The sequence below is a fragment of the Leguminivora glycinivorella genome, chromosome 12 (genome assembly GCF_023078275.1).
Source record: "Leguminivora glycinivorella isolate SPB_JAAS2020 chromosome 12, LegGlyc_1.1, whole genome shotgun sequence".
NCBI lineage: Eukaryota > Metazoa > Arthropoda > Insecta > Lepidoptera > Tortricidae > Leguminivora > Leguminivora glycinivorella.
This window is the reverse complement of record NC_062982.1, coordinates 8,832,163-8,849,392: the sequence shown is the minus strand read 5'-3', so window position 1 is coordinate 8,849,392 and position 17,230 is coordinate 8,832,163. Positions and strand designations below refer to the sequence as shown.

Below are 17,230 nucleotides of genomic sequence, written 5' to 3'. Positions count from 1 at the left end.
TCCTGAATTCGTTAATGTTGTAATACGTATGTATCTAATTCTATTTTTGAGTATTATTTGTTAAAATAGTTATCAATAATGTATATGCATCTTCAATGCTCCTAAAAAATCTTCGAGTTTATTTGACCGTTGGATGGGTTTTATATCTCAGGATACACTTTACACAGACACTTTAGAATGCAAATAAAATCTCCAAGGCCTCCCCATCTGTCGACCAACGCAATAATGGTGGGCCCTCGCCCGTAAAATTACGAGATGCACCCGGGCTGGGGGAGCTAAGGGTTATTGCCTCTGCATATCAGACATTGGTGCATATGCGCACAGAGCGAATAATAGTTATTTGTTATACAAGGGGGCAAAGTTGTATTTTAACGCCGAGTGTGGAATTGAAAAACGAGCAAGTGAAAGGATTCTATAGTTGAACCACGAGCGAAGCGAGTGGTTCGAGAATAGAATCCTGAACTTGCGAGTTTTTTAACACACGAGAAGTAAAATACATTTGCACCCGAGTGTAACACAAAACTTTTCCCCTCATTATAGCGAGGAAACTACAATGCAAAAAATGCGTTTATCACTGCTTCCAGTAGTTCCACAGGTGGTAAATCATCTTTATTACTAGATTCACCTACTTTTATCAATTTTAAAGCAGTTAATTTGACTTTATTCAAGGTCAAATTACTTTACCCACTAGTGGATAAAATGCGTTTTTACCCGCTGGTATTAAAGGACAAAACACGTGTTTCCGAGCTACTGAGGGGAAAACTTTATTTGTATGTTGTGCGGCCGAACGCTGATAGTGTCGTAGTCACAGCGGGAGGGGCGCGCCGCCGGTTAGTGCCGATCGCGATTCTCAGCCCGACTCACGCGTTACGCTACATCGTCCTAACTGTTCCAATTTCAAATTTAAAATCGTAACATTCCAACTGGATTTTTGATGCCCATAGACAATACGATGTCAACGCAACCGTTCAAAAACTTAAATCGACGGCGTTTTGTTTTACGCGATATAATCTTAATTTTACTTTATGATAACAATTAGGGTGTTTACCAGACATTGTTTTGAAGTAAACGGAGACCGGCCAAGTGACTGCATAGGATTTTCTAAAGCCTCTTATGTGAGCTATGTGACAGTGTGTTACGTGTCAGTGCAAATTTAATAATAGTCATACATTACGTGGTCATTGGTGTCCATCAATACCGCTTTAAGTCTATTGTGCCATTAAGTTAAGCTTTAAAATTTAGACGTAACGTAAGCTACCATAGACAAGTGTGTGGGTAGATGGAGAACTAATTTTGCATACACGTTTCGGAGGGTAGTGCAGTGTTGATGTTTAAATCAGGATTGTTCAACCGCTCTGGCGGCGCGATGGAGCCTGTGGAAGTGGAGGACAGTTTAGAGCTGGAATATGACATGTGGGATGGGCAGTTCGACTTCGTGGGGCCTCAGGGTCCGCCTCCGGAGACCAGGAGTCGGATCTTCTCCGACTCCAGTGTCACGGAGGACCTCTTCTCGGGGTCTCCGCTGACGCCGCATCTGACGAATGGACTGAATGGTGGGAAGAAGACTGCAGCACATCAGTGGTGCGACAATCTATCTGATCAAGTGAGATTTGTAATTTTACATATCTATTAGGAGCTAATCACCAAGAGTGACCTTTTGGCCTAACCCATTTGACTAAATTAACTCTATACTAGCAGCTACATACTTGTACATTTTACGAGTTCTAATAGTCTGTTAAAAAGAGTTTATTTAGGTGTGAGGTTGCGCGTTGGAATTTTGCATTGAATCATCGTCTCCTTGGGTTATTTACTTACGAAGCTAATGTTAGCTTATCTTACACATTTAGTGTCTTAATTGATGTAATACTTGATTGTTTGCAACTATCGAAGGTGTCTTCGGTCAAAAGACCCTTGCAAGCAAGACAATACCTAAGGTCACCTACGCGCTGCACCTACTAGATAATATTACCTAGGCTAAAGCACATTGGCCTACAGGTCAACCCTATTAACCTTAAGGTAGAGGAATAAACCTACATACCTCGTGTTTCTCATTCTCACTTTATTACTCGTTATTGCCAGTAATCCACTAGATGAGGAAACGTCTAGCGCGTCTATAAACTGGGCGTTACCAGACGTTCGCAAAATGCCCATTCATAGCTGATTGGAATTCGGCCACAATGCTCTACATTACTACCATCATCGACAAAGTAATTTTTAACTTTTACCACATTCATAATAAGGTTTACAGCCGGTCAGTTATTGTCACAGTGAGTACAGCCACTACAATACCAGCCGGTGCGTAACCGGCAACGGAACTCGATCCAAATCAAGTGTTTTTTACTCGGTCGATCAGGCGCGTCCACGGACCTGGCCGTACCGTCGCCGGCGAATTTGTATACCAACTTCTACTGGTAGCTTTCGTGACTCTTATACCATGGCTATAAAGCTGAATCTTTCTTGCTACCTACACTTCTTTATTCTGGTGGTTCTATTCGAGGCTGTCACGCGATCCTACTATCCTTATTTGTCGGTATTTCATCGACCAAACTCCCCTCAAATTCATAATTTACAAAGGCTCCGAACACTATCTTTATCTACTGTTACTTCGTGATTGAAGATCTTTATCTCTATCGTCAAAGTCTCTTTTCAAACTGAATTGAAATACTTGTGTGATGTAGGCAAACTTAATTTAAAAATACTCATTACTCTCATTAGCGAGTGCCATATAAATCTCAAAAACTTCATCAGATAGCGCATTATCTCAAAAACACGGTGTTTTCTCACATTACGAGCGTTTGTTTCCGAGCTTGGTTTGGCGTGCAACAATAGTATAATTTAATTTATTCCTAACAATTGTTTAGAAAGACTTCTCGGTTACTTGGTCTTACGTGTGCAGTGAAAGCTTACATGATCATCGAATATTCTAGGGATTTACAATCAGTTTAAAGCTGATTTATTGGCTAAAGATCCCCTTGGGGCTATACGCCAGTTTCCAATTAAAATCGCTAAGCCCCTCTTTTGCCACCCCTTCGAAGTAATTACATTACATGACTCTATCGTATTCGCATCTCATCTCCTCTTAATACCCTGAGGCCTAAATAAAATAGTAATTATTGGTTTTTAAAATTGTTTGGGGTCTGTCAAGATTTTTTTTTCTGTTTTGTTCAAAAGAAACTTAGTCAGTTTAATCTAGGCATATTGTTTCCTTTTAATGTTCACTCATTGTAATATCTACAACGACTAAAGCAAAGCCAATTTCATAGTCATTTACGGACGCTACGGATTTTTTGGCGTAACTAAGCAGCCGATTGATTACGAATATTACGATTGATTTCCATCTTACTTTTGTAATAGCTGTTAAATTTGTAGGTTTTCTTGGATAAGTTGACGTAATTGTTTTAACCTTTAACAGCTTTGAATTTTTCATCGAACGTGCTCGCCTAAAGATACGCACGAAGGTTTTTTTTTTTTTTTTTTTTTTTTTTTTTTTTTTTATTATGGACTGATCGGCGATTGACCCTAGTCACACCTGATGGGAAGTGAAGACAGAGTCTAAGATGGAGCTCACCGATTCAGTAATAGCCTATTCACTCTACGTTTAAAGAGACCGAGGTCGTATTTCTCTGGGAACACCGATGCTGGGAGCGCATTCCACTCCTTTGCAGGTACACGAAAACTTGCCTTATTTAACAGATGGTGAAATGAGCTGGATCATCTGTCTTATATGTAAATTGGGCTATAGCAGTTAGAGGGTTAAAGACAAAGCACGTAAATACGGGGCGGGTTCTGTTACATTACTCGAGCATTTCAATTAAGATTATTTGACCAATTAGTTGCAGTGAAAACATTAAATGGAAAAGTAAGGATAAATTCAGTTCAACCCCTATAAATCAGCAGTCTCGAAACATCAATATTTAAGTGCCTGAGCATGAAGAAGTTTAAATTCGCGAAAGCCAAAACACATTTGTAAAGTAGAAATAAATTTAGTTCAACCCTTATAAATTTACATTTCCATATGCATTCGTTTCTTGTAGGTACTTGCGAAACATGCCAGGGCCAACCTATCCAAATATAACTCAAGAAGTTTTTTTTTATTGGAAATATGCAAAGGGATAATCCATTACAATTTTATTTAAAATTCTTGCTCGCACCGTCTCAGAGACCAAATCCACCGAGCATGATAAACTTTTAATTCAGCATTTAAATTTTGAATAAAAACCCGACATAGTGGACCGATTTCTATCAAACATGGCTAAGAACACTCCCGACTAATTCAGCTTTCAAACAAATATCTAAATCGGTTCATCGGTTCGGGAGCTAGAATGCCACAGACAGACACACACAGACAGACAGACACGTCAAACTTATAACATCCTGTCGTTTTTACGTCGGGGGTTAAAAATAAAAATAAATTTTAGTTTAACCCCTATAAATTGACTGTCCTTATGCATTAGTCCTTCCTTTTCACTAACCTGGACGAAACCTACCAAGTCATAAAGAACTGAAAATACGTTGCAAAGCTATAAATTTAGCTCAACCCTTATAAATTTACATTCCCAAAGCAGTTTCTTGTATTTACGAACCGTGCCATGGTCAGAGCACGCGTCACTGCAGTAATTAGGTTACCGCAACGTTGCACTTCCATCCTTCTCACTTCCTCCATTAGTATTTATGTATTTGTTCCTGCTCCTTTACGGGACCTTGTGATGTTTTCATGCAAGAATGTTTTGTAACATCAGTGATATTATTTCGTATTAATTATTAGTTACTGAATTCCTAGTACATAGTTGTAGACTATTTGGAATTTTGAACGAAATGGAAATCCATGTGTCTTAATCTGAATACTTTCAGTAAGTACTAGAAAAATGTGAAGTTAAAAGTTCGAATTGTGAGAAAATGTTGGTAAAAACTGGAGGAAGACTACACTATTTGTATACGTTTTATAGCTTCATAAAACTCTTCTTGTAAAACACATACTGTCTGAAACACTGCAGAAATTGAAAATGTAATATTTAAGATGTATTATTGTCAAAGGATTCTTTACAATTCAACAATAACACCCTGCACATAGACATAAACGTTTGAACTCGAACTGAAATTGCCTTCACACTTTATAAAATGCCGTTTGCATTGCAACTATTGGATCGATCCCCCGTGCACCATTGTGTTCAACGCGACTATCCATACTAATATTATAAATGGGAAAGTGTATGAGTCTGTTTGTTTGTCCGTCTTTCACGGCAAAACGGAGCGACGAATTGACATGTTTTTTTTAAACGGAGATAGTTGAAGGGATGGAGAGTGACATAGGCTACTTTTTGTCTCTTTCGGACCCGCAATTTTCGAGCATTCCGCAATTTTCGAATTTAACGCGAGCGAAGCCGCGAGCAAAAGCTAGTTAATTATAATTAGTACAAAACCCACCAACGGACTGAAACTGACCGTTATCACATTATTGGAGCGAATGACGAATGCATCGTAAGCGTGACCAATGTCACATGTGTACATTATTGCAACGGGAATACAGTTCAAAATTAAACTGGGTACCGCAAGGTGACCTATTAGGCGTAAGCTTATTCAAGTGAGACTGGGAATTTACAATCGGTGACCCGTATGGAGCACATTTGTTTTGATAGAATGATGACTGAGTCGATAGCTATGATACGACTACCCGATTTAGCCATTTAGCAAAAGGTACCTAATGGTGTAGATGGATGCTAAGCGGATGGAGAAGGAGAAGAATAGGAGTTACATGTCAAGCGACATAAGAACTTTTTACCTACATATTTTTGGAGCACGTAACATTATAAAAATACTTTACTATTCATAAATGAATGCGAAGGACTTCGTTGCTAAAATCGTTAACCGTATTTCATCCAAATTGATATTCAGTAACTCATTATAATTTAATTAGTAATCGAGGTTGCAAAGTTAGCAATTATGAAATTATAAAAGGATTTGTATTTTTACAGCTTCTCAATTTTTTTAGCTGTTCTCTTTACTCATACGATACGATATTACCATTTTATTTAACAGTGCTTTCGCATTAGGCACGTAGATATTTCACAAATTATTAATTTCGAACCTCACCACTTACCACTTATCAGCAATAGTGGTCCCAAATTCGTAACTCATCCCTTGTACTTACGTACTTATGCACGTCGTACTTAGGTGCCCAAACAGTCGTTCACAATTCATCAGCACAGGTAAACGTATCGCTCTTTACAAAAGCTTGAAAGTTGCTAGACAAGTCTGCCAAGAAAATGTTTCTCTAGGAAGTCACGCGGCCTCACTTTGCTATTCATTGATTGCTGCTAAAGATAGCAATCTTTTACTTAACTACCGTGTAGTTTTCGTCTGTCTGCTTGCTGTTTTGTTAGTCTTGAATGTCTTGATAACTTAAAGAAGTAATTTACTGTTACTGATTTTATCTTATTTTTCTTACTTGATGTTTCTCGCCTTAGGTAACTGTAAAATTATATTTAAAATTGTTGGTGTGTACGACATTTTAACCTTTTTGGCGTATCCAGAAAGCAAAAGTGGATTAAATAACTGCAAACATTTAAATACCATTATATTATTCTGAAAGTTCTGAACCTTATGCAAGTAGGGTCAGGGTCAATGCAAGTTTTCTAGTCAGGGACCAAACGACCTCTTTTACAAAAAGTCGTCGACATCTTCTCTAAATACCTAAAACAGGTATGGATGTGTTCCTCGTTATCTCCAGATTACGAATTGACCTGTTTTAGTTTAAGGAGGGGGGGACGGGTTGAGAAAAAGGAGGGAGAAAGATGGCGGCCGACCATCATAGATATTTATTCACATCTCGAGTCCTATGGCACCAATCTGTTCGTGCGAGGTGTCATTTGAAAGCTTATTAAACCTACTTTAATTGTTTTTAAATAACTATACTCATAAAAGTAACCGTTTACGAAATATTTGAAAATATGTGTTTTTTTTATCGCGCATGAATTGCACAAGTACTAGAAAAAATGCGTCTAACTCAATAAATAATAACTTTACCGCAATTGATGTTATTATAAAATTTTCGCGTCTATTCATGCTCTTTCTAAAAATATAAGTTTCATTGGTATATGATAATACATAACCATGTAATTACGAATTTGGTTTAGCAGGAGTCACTCTGCCCGGTCGCAGAGATGGGCGCTGACCGTAGTAAAGTATTCAATATTTTTGAGGTCCTATTTTACGGATCCATATGCGAGAGGTATCGTTTTAAATCTAATTAAAACTACTATATTTTTTTCTAAATAACTATAATCATAAAGGTAGCTGTTTAGAAAATATTTGAAAATACATATGTGTTTTATAGACCATGAGTCGCACAATTACCTACTGGTAAAAAATGCTTCTTAATCAATAAACAACAACTTTTCCGGAATTGATGTTAGTATAAGATTTACGCGGAATTTCATGCACTTTCTAATAACATAAGTTTTATTGGTGTATGATATTATATAACCAAGTAATTACAAATATGGTTAAGTAGGGGCCACAGCGCCCGGCCCCGTATGGATGCTGACCGTCGCCAAATTTTCTATATTTTTCAGATCCTATTTTATTTAACAGGAATCTTTTGAAAGCATATTATGCGTACTATCATTAGTTATCAATAATTTTAGTTGTAACTGTAGTAGCTAACAAAATATTTGAAAATATGCATTGGAACCGATGTGAGTAAAACATACCTACTTCTAGCTCAATGAATTATATTTTTTCCACAATTGATATAATAACAAAATAAACGGCGAAATGTATGACCTTTTCAAATAATAAGTTTTGTCAGTATTGCATAAACAATTAATGTTAATTTATCCATCATACTCACTGCGCACCGTCATATACATATATGACTATTTTCGTTGCCGTTTTCATAATTTTTAAGATTGTATCTTGGTGCATGACCAATAAACAATAACTTTACCGCAAATAATGTTATTATAAGATTTACAGGACATTTCATGTGCTTTCTAAAAATATAAGTTTTATTGATGTATTGTATTATACAACCAAGTAATTACGAATTTGGTTTAGCAGGTGTCACTGCACCCCCGCGACGTAAATAGGTGCTAACCGTCGCCTAATTTTATGTATTTCTCAGATCCTATTTTAGCGATCAATTTGTGAGAGGTATCATTTGAATATTTTGAAAGCATATTATGCGTACTATCGTTACTTTTTAATAATTTTAGTCGTAATTGTAGAAGTTTTCAAAATATTTGACAATATGTGTATTTTTACTGTATATGAATAGCATTCGCACTGATACGAGTGAAACATGCTTCTAGCTCAATAAATTATATTTTTCCGCAATTGATATAATAACGAACTGACCCGCAATATGTATGGCCTTTACAACAAATGAGTTTTGTTAGTTTTGCTTAAACAATTAATGTTAATTTGTCCACCATACCCACTGCGCACGGTCAATCGTCATATAAACGGATGTCCACCGCCGTTGCCTTAATTTTTTCATCATTTTACAGATTTTATTTTACTGATCAATTAAGTATATAAGTAAATTCGATACGTGATAAATTATATTTATTATGAATATACGATCAGTGAAATAAAGTCTGAAAAACCATGAAAAAAGGCAACGACGGTGGACATCCATTTATATGATGGTGCGCAGTAGGTGAGCTGAACAAATTAAAATTAATTGTTTATGCAATACAAACCAAACTTATTTTTTGTATAAGTCATACATTTTCCGTTTATTTTGTTATTATATCAATTGCGGAAAACTATAATTTATTGAGCTAAAAGCGTGTCTTATCAATGCCAATGCTATTCATGCACAGTAAAATACACACATTACTAATCAAATATTTTGTAAACTTCTACAGTTTCGACTTGAAGTATTAGAAATAAAGATAGTACGCATAATATGCTTTCAAATGATACCTCTCACAAATTTATCAGTAAAATAGGATCTGAGTAATGTAGAAAATTTGGCGACGGTCAGTCAGCACCCAATATCGTGACAGGGCGCAGTGACCCCTGCTAAACCAAATTCGTAATTACTTGGTCATATATTATCATACACTAATAAAACTTATATTTTTAGAAAGCGCATGAAATTTCGCGTAAATTTTATAATAACATTAATTGCGGTAAAGTTATGGTTTATTAAGTTAGAAGCATTTTTTATCTGTATATGTGCAACTCATGCTCGAAAAAAAACTCATGTTTTCAAATATTTTGTAAACAGCTACCTTTATAACTATAGTTATTCAAAAATAATTATATTAGGTTTAATTTGCTTTCAAATGATACCTCTTATATATGGATCCGTAAAATAAGAACTTAAAAATATTGAATACTTTACTACGGTCAGCGCTCATTTGTGCGACCGGCGGAGTGAGCACTACGAAACAAAATTCGTAATTTAATGGTTATATTATCACTTACCAATAAAACTTATATTTTTAGAAAGCTCATGAATAGTCGCGTAAATTTTATAATAACATCAATTGCGGTAACGTTATTGTTTATTGACTTAGAAGCATTTTTTACCAGTACTTGTGCGATTCATGCTCGATAAAAAACACATATTTTCAAATATTTTGTAAACAGCTACCTTTAATACTATAGTTATGTATAAACAATTATAGTAGGTTTAATTATCTTTCAAAAGATACCTCTCACATATGGATCCGTAAAATAAGACCTCAAAAATATTTACTACGGTCAGCGCCCGTTTATGCGACCTGGAGGATAACCCCTCCTCCTCCTTCTTTCTTTCTTATCAAACTTCGCCGCGTGACTACGATCAATAAACAACATTATATAAAACCACTCAAGTGTTTATGTGATGTACTTACACAGTTTTATTTACAGCATTATAAAGTGGCTTCAATAAGTGGCTTTAACACTTAATACCTACCTATCTAGACAAAACACTGAAGCCATAGTACTTTTATATCCAATCCTAATTCAATTCAGGTTATTCATTGCATTAATACAGGAAATACAACGACAAAATGCAGTACAAGCGAAATCGATAACAGGCTTCGAACTTGAAGAAAATAAATGGAAAGTCTTGCAAATAAGGAATTACAGCATTCCAGCATTTCCAGCTAGTATAGGTACTAGATACCTGTAGCTTATACTTATATTATAGTTACACCTTTACTAGTTACAGGAAGGACATAAAATTATGAACTTTATGTTTTCCGGATGTCAACAGACCGTAAAAAAGTATGACTGTGATCTCTCTCTAAGTCCGTTTTCGGAAGGATTTCAATGGAAAAAATCTAAGATAGCCCCTGTAATGTATGGGATATCGGTTCGACATCCGATATCGGATCGGATAATGTGAAAACGCACTTAAGGTGTTCATGATAATTTATGTAGATAGGTAATTAAGTATATGTCTTTTAATGATTAGGAATTACTTATGAGAAATACTGGTACCTGTGTTATTATGACTATTATGAGAGTTGGAGATAGTTAATATATGTAACTATGTATAAAAGGCGATAGGAATTACAGCAAAAAATATATTATTATGTATGTTAAAAGCATGAAGATCAATCACGTACCTATAAATCATCTTGGTAACCGGCAGGTATAAGCGGTTTTCAATACGATTCCTTAACTTATTCAAATACAATTACTTAACTTAGGTAAAATATTATCAGCAAAAGTAAACTTATAATTCAACTCTTGTCAGTTCGTATTTCAAAACTTGGAAAGTCCTCATACTAAATTATTCCTATCTGTTCCTTGAGTTTCGAAACGGTGTCTCCCAGTGACAAGACTGCGTGGACACCATTTCGCACGTATAATTAAATGGTCGTGCTTAATTTGATTTAATATCATGCAAATGTAATTGCTCCCAGAAATATTTGCATGCATCAGCCCACTCGAGTGCATAACTTTAGATGTTCACAATGCTTACCAGAAATAAGCAAGAGTGGATGTCGAATAAAAAAAATTAATCTTCTCGAGACTGAGGCGTAGGGTTAGAGCCGGCGTAGCTTTATTTGACGTTTATGCGCATTGTAATATGCCTACTTGAAAAATTAAATATTTCATTTTTCAAAAATAACCTAATTAGTCTTGTCTCAACTATGGGAACAAATCAAATAATTAAAAATATGTTGATTTGTGTTTTTAAGTAGTCACAGTCGTTCGTATCCGGCCTTCGTCACTGGTGCTGTCCGTCATTTTTAGGGTTCCGTACCAAAAATGTACAAAAGGAACCCTTATGGCGCGACTCTGTCCGTCTGTCCGTCTGGTTCTTTAATATATGACACCTTATTTCGATTTTTAGTCTTGCTCAATTACGCTTGCTTCGGGCGGTTATACCGTTGTCACACTAATATTGAACGACGTCTCAAAGAGCCCATGCAGTCTGTGGATCCGGATACGCATCTACATTCTATGGACCAACCAGGGCCGGATTCCCACCTAGGACCACAAGGCGTGCGCCCAGGCAACCTACTGAGACCAACTTGATTTCTCTCTTTACTGGTTTATCCAAAGCAAGTTGATTGAAAGACGAGCAGAATAACAGTCCAGTGTTGCAGTGGGACTTGACAGTGTAGTATTAACGGTAACGACATTCCACATAAAAATTATAAGTAGGTACATGGTAAAAACATGTACATGTAGGTACTGTACAAACTTTGGCTTATTTTTCCAAGTTCATCTTTCAAACTGTCAAAAAATTCACAGTAACATATATTAAAGGTACGGGATCATATCCCTTTCACATGTATCTAAAATTGGAATAAATATCTCTTATATCATTCAATAATTGAAAGCAATGATATCTAATCATGAAATTTCAATAACTTTTAAGTGCTCCATATTATCAATATCAGGAATCTAATTAAATAATATGACTCAATAATCTTTATTGATATTATATGACCGCTCCATCAAACCGGACAAAGTAATTGCTAAAATATAAATGTTCTACCAAAAGTTTTGTTAAATATAAATAGTTACTTATCTATAGTAGTTTAGAAGCCTAGATAACCGCTATTAAGTACTTACCGATAGTTAAAAAACGGAAAGCAATCATCCACTTACGAGACGCGTGTAACTCGGTGAGAAAGTGAATCGGGCTTCGGAATTAGATTTTTTGCCGATCTGCAATTATTATGGGGTTATAGCACTCGAACGAGTCTTTAACTCGATAACCTAGAGCAATGTACTTCTTGGTCGATGGTTTTTATTTCTAAAAATGTTTCCCAAATTGCAAATTCCTACACATCTTATATTTTTGCATGGGGATCGATATTTTCTGTTTCCGAAATTAACGCGCTTTAATACTTTTAATCCCCTATAAATGGTGCCTGTAATTTCTGTAAGGCTTTCCAACATTGAAAAATTCTCAACGTCACATCTGATTTTATATACGTTATCACACTTATCACTTATCAAACAAACATATTGATTGATGATTTTGTCTTTTACAACAACTAGCAACCTTCTAGCAACAATATAAAACCGGCCAAGAGCGTGTCGGGCCACGCTCAGTGTAGGGTTCCGTAGTTTTCCGTATTTTTCTCAAATACTACTAAACCTATCAAGTTCAAAACAATTTCCCTAGAAAGTCTTTATAAAGTTCTTACTTTGTGATTTTTTTCATATTTTTTATCCATATGGTTCAAAAGTTAGAGGGGGGGGACGCACTTTTTTTTCCTTTAGGAGCGATTATTTCCGAAAATATTAATATTATCAAAAAAAGATCTTAGTAAACCCTTATTCATTTTAAAATACCTATCCAACAATATATCACACGTTGGGGTTAGAATGAAAAAAAATATCAGCCCCCACTTTACATGTAGGGGGGGTACCCTAATAAAACATTTTTTCCATTTTTTATTTTTGCACTTTCTTGGCGTGATTGATATACATATTGGTACCAAATTTCAGCTTTCTAGTGCTAACGGTTACTGAGATTATCCGCGGACGGACGGACGGACGGACGGACGGACAGACAGACATGGCGAAACTATAAGGGTTCCTAGTTGACTACGGAACCCTAAAAAGGAGTAGAATTAACGAAGTTTATAACCAGATCCAGCCTACTCAAAATGACTCATAAAATACACTATGAAAACAACGATTATCTTGTCATTAAAAAATCCGATTTTTTTATCGAGATCATAGGTTTTGCTTTAAGTAGGTACTTGGCAATCTGGGCATACCTACTTAATAAAAATGTACCGCAGACATTACCTGCACCACAGAATATATAATAGTACAAATACAACTAACCATACTTAAAGGTTTATTCAAGATTTTTCTTCTTGGTATTTGTGACACATTGTACCTACTCTTACTTGCCTAGTAGAAAATTCAGACCCTGTAGAATCAATGTTTACGCACGTGCTTGGGAAAGTACAGTACTGGGAATTGCGGTAGGGCATGCTAAAACAAAACGAGTTGGACAGTTAAGTACTTAAAGTACTTAGAAGTTTTAAAGAGCTAAGTGTAGATTTTTTTTTTTTTTTCATTTTTAGAGAGTTTGAGCATTTTGTATTTCCCCTAAATTTCCATTCTTTCATACCTCTTCTTTGCTTCGTTACACGATCCAGGCATGAACTAGCAATAGCTAACACTATACATAATACGCGTACATCTTGGCAAAAAAACCGAGGAATTTAAAAGTTGCAACAACGTAGTGTCGTCTTGTTTTATCATTATTACATATTTATTTATTTGATAGGATAGACAGTAATGTTGCCACTTTTGCCAGATCGTTATCATCATCATCATGTAGTAATTGAAAGTCGGATTTTGCGGTAGCCATTTCTTTTCAAATACCTAAGTACTTTGACGTACTTTGTAGGTACATTTTCTTGCCACCAACCGACGTTCGCATATTTGTAAAAAAATTAGATGAAGTTGTATATTTGTGTGCCAATTTACAACAGACGTTCTTCTCGAAAGTGAATCATTAATTGGCGTGCATTCAACTTTTGCAATATTTTTTCTTCTTTATTTTCAGCCGGGGCGTTCTACTCATTAGTTTTTATAGTAGATCCATTAAAATTTCTGAGCGAGTCTATGAATGAGGTTATTTTCTAACTTTATCGGAGGTATTTTTACTACTTTATTTGTTTTTGAATGAAATAAAAAAAAGTCAATGAAACTATTATAAGATTGAATTCTAATATAATAGAATACAATACAAATACCTACTATTAATTAACTTACTTACTTAATATAACCAATATTAATTATAGTTACTATTTAATATAACTAATATTAATTATAAGTAAATTTTTAAAATATTATTCTTAGAAAATGCGTGCACATGATGTGAAGGGAACAAGATTTACTACAAACAAACCAATAGTACATATGTAGGTATTAATGATAGGATTAAACGAACATATTTGAAGTGAACTTCAATCCTGATTATCTGTTAAATTTGACAATGTGGAAATTGTGGAACTACTCGCTTGCTGCCAAATTAACACGAGTTTACATACAGAATCGGCATAAGTAAGTAGATTAGAGAAGGATTTGAGTATTAATTACAAGCAAGAGGAACTAGTTTAATACAAACTGAATGCCCTGAAGTGTGAGTCTCCCAATCGTCATTGTTTTATTCGTCTTAAATTTGTTAGCCTTTCCTGTTTGTTAGTCCTTCCTGTGGTGACGCCCGGGCATTACTCACTTTAATATGCGTAACAGCTATGCAGTGACTATGAAGCTTCCAACTATCATTCTAATGGGTATTTGCTGTGAATGGTTTTAAACATACCTACTTCAATAGATTGTTATTACTTTAGTAGGTCCTTAATAAGCTATGAAAAAGCTATATCTATGACAAAGTGCGCGATGTTTTGCGATGTCCTCAAAGATGGTGATGCTATCCTGTTACCCTCATCAGTGACATAAGTTTCTGAAAAGGGGTTTCCATTGATCATTTCCATGTACTCGATAATGCAAGACAAGCGAAATTTTACAGGACCCAACTTTCATGATGTTTGACATTTTGCAACAGTTAAAATAGTAATAGGCAGGGAGGCGCTGTAATCCATTCTGCTCGTATTATTAGAAGTCAACGTAGCAGATCTCAGAATTCGAACAGAGATTGTTAAAGCATAACCTAATTTAGAGAACTAGTGTTAGTCGGCACAGTAGAATGAATCAGATAGCGAGGGCATGGACTCAATGGTGCATAACAATGCTACTAGTGCACTAGCATTAGAATGAACTTCCCTAACCTATTGTAACGTTCATTTTTTTCTTCCAATATTGCCTTTGTCGTTAACGGTGGACGTTAACTTATTCTTACTTTTAATCTTACTTTAACCAATAAAAAGGATTAAAACCAAAACCTAATAATATCAGTAGTCGTTGTTCATAATGCTAAGCTATAACTAAAACGCAATATTAATTGTGTTCAGTCACGGTAATGATAATTGTAAGAGCGAATGTACCAACTTGCCTATACTTTCGTGAGAGTATGTTCATATCCGTGATACGATTGTAAAGTTTAATTTCTTGTGAATTCATTGATTAAGTACGTAAAAAGATCACATTTTAATTATGCTTTATTTACAAGCAAACTCATTCGCCGAGCTATTGCGAAATTTACGAATCATCCTCAGCAGAATTAGCATCGCGTCATTCATCAAGGTCAACCAAAAATAAACTCTTCCCGCAAATGTAATCATATAAAACGGATTGCTTCTTGTCAGTAATAATCAAGTTCTCTAGATGTTAGATTACGATATCTATAATGAAATGGTTCGATGGTCAGGGAAAGTAAAAGTGGTCTGTCTGGAGCGCAACATGCTCTTTTCTTGGTTACATGAAAAATTATGGCACAAACTGAAAGGCAGGCCACACATCTCGAGATTTGATAGCAATGCCTCAGTCACGATGCATGTATTGTAAGATCAGTGCGTAGTAAAATATTATATGTTAGAATAGAATAGAATTGTTTCTTGTGGATACAACATATAAATGTCCTAACTATACCTGAATAAGTATAGATTACTTTAGGTATTTGATGGCTGGTGAAAACGATGGTCCATATTAATACCTATATCTAACAATATGAAGATGATTATATTATGCGGATACTTATCTTAAAGATACTGTATCTTCTATGTACCTAATGGTTATTACGTAATTAGGTAAAACTAATTGCATCGTTATCAATGTTTATCTTCGTGTGGTGGAACTTGATGTCTTATTCAAATGACTGCCCTACTTACATTTACATTGGCGTATTGATAACATTTCAAGGATTTCAACAGATAAAACCCATTCTTAAGCCGACTTTTTGAATATTTAAGTCAGTCTGAAATATATGTTTGTTTCTCTTAGCCGTTTTTATTTGCCAGATGTCGGCAAAAGCGAAAGAAAACCGGATGCAACGTCGAGATGCACTTGCGCTGGTTTGTTTTCTTTGCATTGTAGCGTTTCATTCAGCTGCGGATGCAATATATACAGAATATACAGACATAATAATAGTCGAATAACTCGGAAATAACTTTAACAATTCAAAGCATTTATTTGCATTACTTAACCCTTTAAGGTGTCGGAATGAAATGGAGATAAACTCATCACATTTTTTTTTGTTTACAGGTGCAACTGCTACAGCAACAAGTGACGTCACTGGCCGACACGCAAAGCACGGCGGACGAACGCTACGCGCGGGCGAAGGCCGACAACGCGGTGCTACAGGCGCGGGTACACATGCTCGACGAACAGATACGGGAGGTGAGTGCAACATTGTCTTATGCAAAGCTTCTGGATAGGTACAATATGAAGACGCTCGCAAGCAGACGTAACGCACAAGATGCTGCAGTGCTGTACAATATATGTACAGGGCATTATAACTGTGCGGAGCTATTAGAAGCTATTAGTTTTCGTGCTTCTAACCACAGGACACGAAACCAGTCCCTATTCGCGGTTTCAATGACTTCCACTAACGCTGGGGTGCGAGCTCCGCTTCGTAGGATGTGTGATAGCTACAACAAACGCCTGGTCTCGGTTGACATTTTCAATAACACTAAAATACGATTTAAGCGTTTAGTAAGCTCATTATTATAGTTCTAAGCCTCCAAAATATTCAATAATATTGTGTAACTAAGTAACTTCTTAATTTGTTTCTTAATATTTTTCTGTTGGTAACAATCTATGTAGCTTTATAAGTTAAGTTCAAGTCTTAGTATAAGTTTGTTAATTAGTTCCGATCACAACGCTGTCCCTAAAACTACTG

At 35.7% G+C, this 17,230-nt stretch overlaps 1 protein-coding gene across 6 annotated transcripts in view; it reads left to right on the top strand.

The window, feature by feature from the left end:
- Positions 1–17,230, top strand: part of LOC125232252 (rab11 family-interacting protein 4) — a 162,301-nt gene that overhangs the window by 137,394 nt on the left and 7,677 nt on the right. For all 6 annotated transcript variants that reach the window (XM_048137903.1, XM_048137901.1, XM_048137902.1 and 3 more), the window contains one exon: positions 16,594–16,728. In XM_048137903.1, the coding sequence (XP_047993860.1) occupies positions 16,594–16,728 (135 nt within the window). The remainder of the gene's footprint in view (positions 1–16,593; positions 16,729–17,230) is intronic.